The sequence below is a fragment of the Mandrillus leucophaeus genome, unplaced genomic scaffold (assembly GCF_000951045.1).
Source record: "Mandrillus leucophaeus isolate KB7577 unplaced genomic scaffold, Mleu.le_1.0 Scaffold569, whole genome shotgun sequence".
Taxonomy (NCBI): domain Eukaryota; kingdom Metazoa; phylum Chordata; class Mammalia; order Primates; family Cercopithecidae; genus Mandrillus; species Mandrillus leucophaeus.
The window spans coordinates 970,893-972,936 of record NW_012106130.1 but is presented as its reverse complement, the minus strand read 5'-3'; the positions used below and the strand labels follow the sequence as shown (position 1 = coordinate 972,936).

The 2,044-nt window shown below is 46.1% G+C and overlaps 1 protein-coding gene across 1 annotated transcript in view; it reads left to right on the top strand.

The window, feature by feature from the left end:
• Positions 1–1,112: 1,112 nt before the first annotated feature.
• LOC105552640 (ribonucleoside-diphosphate reductase subunit M2) overlaps positions 1,113–2,044 on the top strand; it is a 21,579-nt gene continuing 20,647 nt past the window's right edge. Inside the window, exon 1 of the mRNA XM_011998343.1 lies at positions 1,113–1,978. Coding sequence (XP_011853733.1) covers positions 1,171–1,978 — 808 coding nt within the window. The 5' untranslated portion in view covers positions 1,113–1,170. The remainder of the gene's footprint in view (positions 1,979–2,044) is intronic.

The following is a 2,044-nucleotide window of genomic DNA, read 5'->3' as shown; positions in this document are numbered from 1 at the left end:
ATTCCCAAGTGTTGTGGGAGGGACCCGGTGAGAGACAATTGAATCATGGGGGCGGTCTCCTTCATACTCTTCTCATGGTAGTGAATAAGTCTCACGAGGTCTGATGGTTTTATAAGGAGAAACTCCTTTCACTTGGTTCTCATTCTCTCTCTTGCCTGTTGCCACATAAGACATTCCTTGCTCTTCCGCCATGATTGTGAGACCTCCCAAGCCATGTGGAAGCCCATTAAACCTCTTTCCTTTATAAATTAACCAGTCTTGGGTATGTCTTTATTAGCAGCCTGAGAACAGACTAATACAATATGTATTTTTCTGCATTACATGTTTCACTCTCACACAGAAAACAACTCCTCCATCTCCTTATTTCCAGAGCATTAGGTAGAGAAAAAAATAAACTGTATGCAGACATTGCTCTTTACATATTCAAAGTCTTGCCTCACAGATGCAACTGGATACAAGTCATTTTCCTGTTTATCTATAGGTAAAATTCTTCACTATCTCCTAAGCAGGACTAACAAAAAGAGGTGAGAAGGACATCTTACCATAAATGAAGAAATGAGCCCATGACCTTTCAGGGCTTCTGTTCAGCTTGTCGTAACTCAATCCCATTTTCCTGAATGGCTTGTTTAACTTTCGGAGAGTATCAGATGTACTGTGGTGAAAATAATATTTGAACAAGAGGGAGATTATTAAGTTGCCAACTAAAAAGGCATTTCAAAGACACCCCCATTACCCTGTTTAAATACCCCTGACATTAGTGCACTTGGAAACCTCTTCATATTAAGGAGTCATTTTAAAACAACACACATTGTTCTGCCAGAGATACCCAATTCCAGCTTGACATTTAGCACTTAAAGGAGTTTAGAGACTCCAGGCGGTCTTATCAACTCACAGACAGGGGCACTAAAAGTCAGATGGGCTGCTTTTGCCTGGAAACCACAAGCTAGAGCTCAAAATGAACCTAGGCTCCAGTTAAGTGCTTAAAGTATTAAGAGAATCTGAAAACAAAGTACACACCATTAGCCAAATTGGTGCCGGCTTTTGATGATCTGCAGTGTGTACTTGCGGCTTGGTCTTTGTCAAAAGTCTTTTAAAAGAGAGAGGAGGTGCTTCGCGTCCCAGCCATCCTGCTGTTCTGGCCTGTCGGCTGTACTTCGCTGCGCCGCCACTATGCCCTCTGTCCGCATCGCGCTCGCGCCCATCACGAACCCGCAGCAGCTGCAGCTCTCGCCGCTGAAGGGGCTAAGCCTGGTCGACAAGGAGAACACGCCGCCAGCCCTGAGCGGGGCGCGCGTCCTGGCCAGCAAGACCGCGAGGAGGATCTTCCAGGAGCCCGCGGAGCCGAAAACTAAAGCAGCTGCCCTCGGCGTGGAGGATGAACCGCTGCTGAGAGAAAACCCCCGCCGCTTTGTCATCTTCCCCATCGAGTACCACGATATCTGGCAGATGTATAAGAAGGCGGAGGCTTCCTTCTGGACCGCCGAGGAGGTGGACCTGTCCAAGGACATTCAGCACTGGGAATCCCTGAAGCCCGAGGAGAGATATTTTATATTCCATGTTCTGGCTTTCTTTGCAGCAAGCGATGGCATAGTAAATGAAAACTTGGTGGAGCGATTTAGCCAAGAAGTTCAGATTACAGAAGCCCGCTGTTTCTATGGCTTCCAAATTGCCATGGAAAACATACATTCTGAAATGTATAGTCTTCTTATTGACACTTACCTAAAAGATCCCAAAGAAAGGGAATTTCTCTTCAATGCCATTGAAACGATGCCTTGTGTCAAGAAGAAGGCAGATTGGGCCTTGCGCTGGATTGGGGACAAAGAGGCTACCTATGGTGAACGTGTCGTAGCCTTTGCTGCAGTGGAAGGCATCTTCTTTTCCGGTTCTTTTGCATCGATATTCTGGCTCAAGAAACGAGGACTGATGCCTGGCCTCACATTTTCCAGTGAACTTATCAGCAGAGATGAGGGTTTACACTGTGATTTTGCTTGCCTGATGTTCAAACACCTGGTACACAAACCATCAGAGGAGAGAGTAAGAGAAA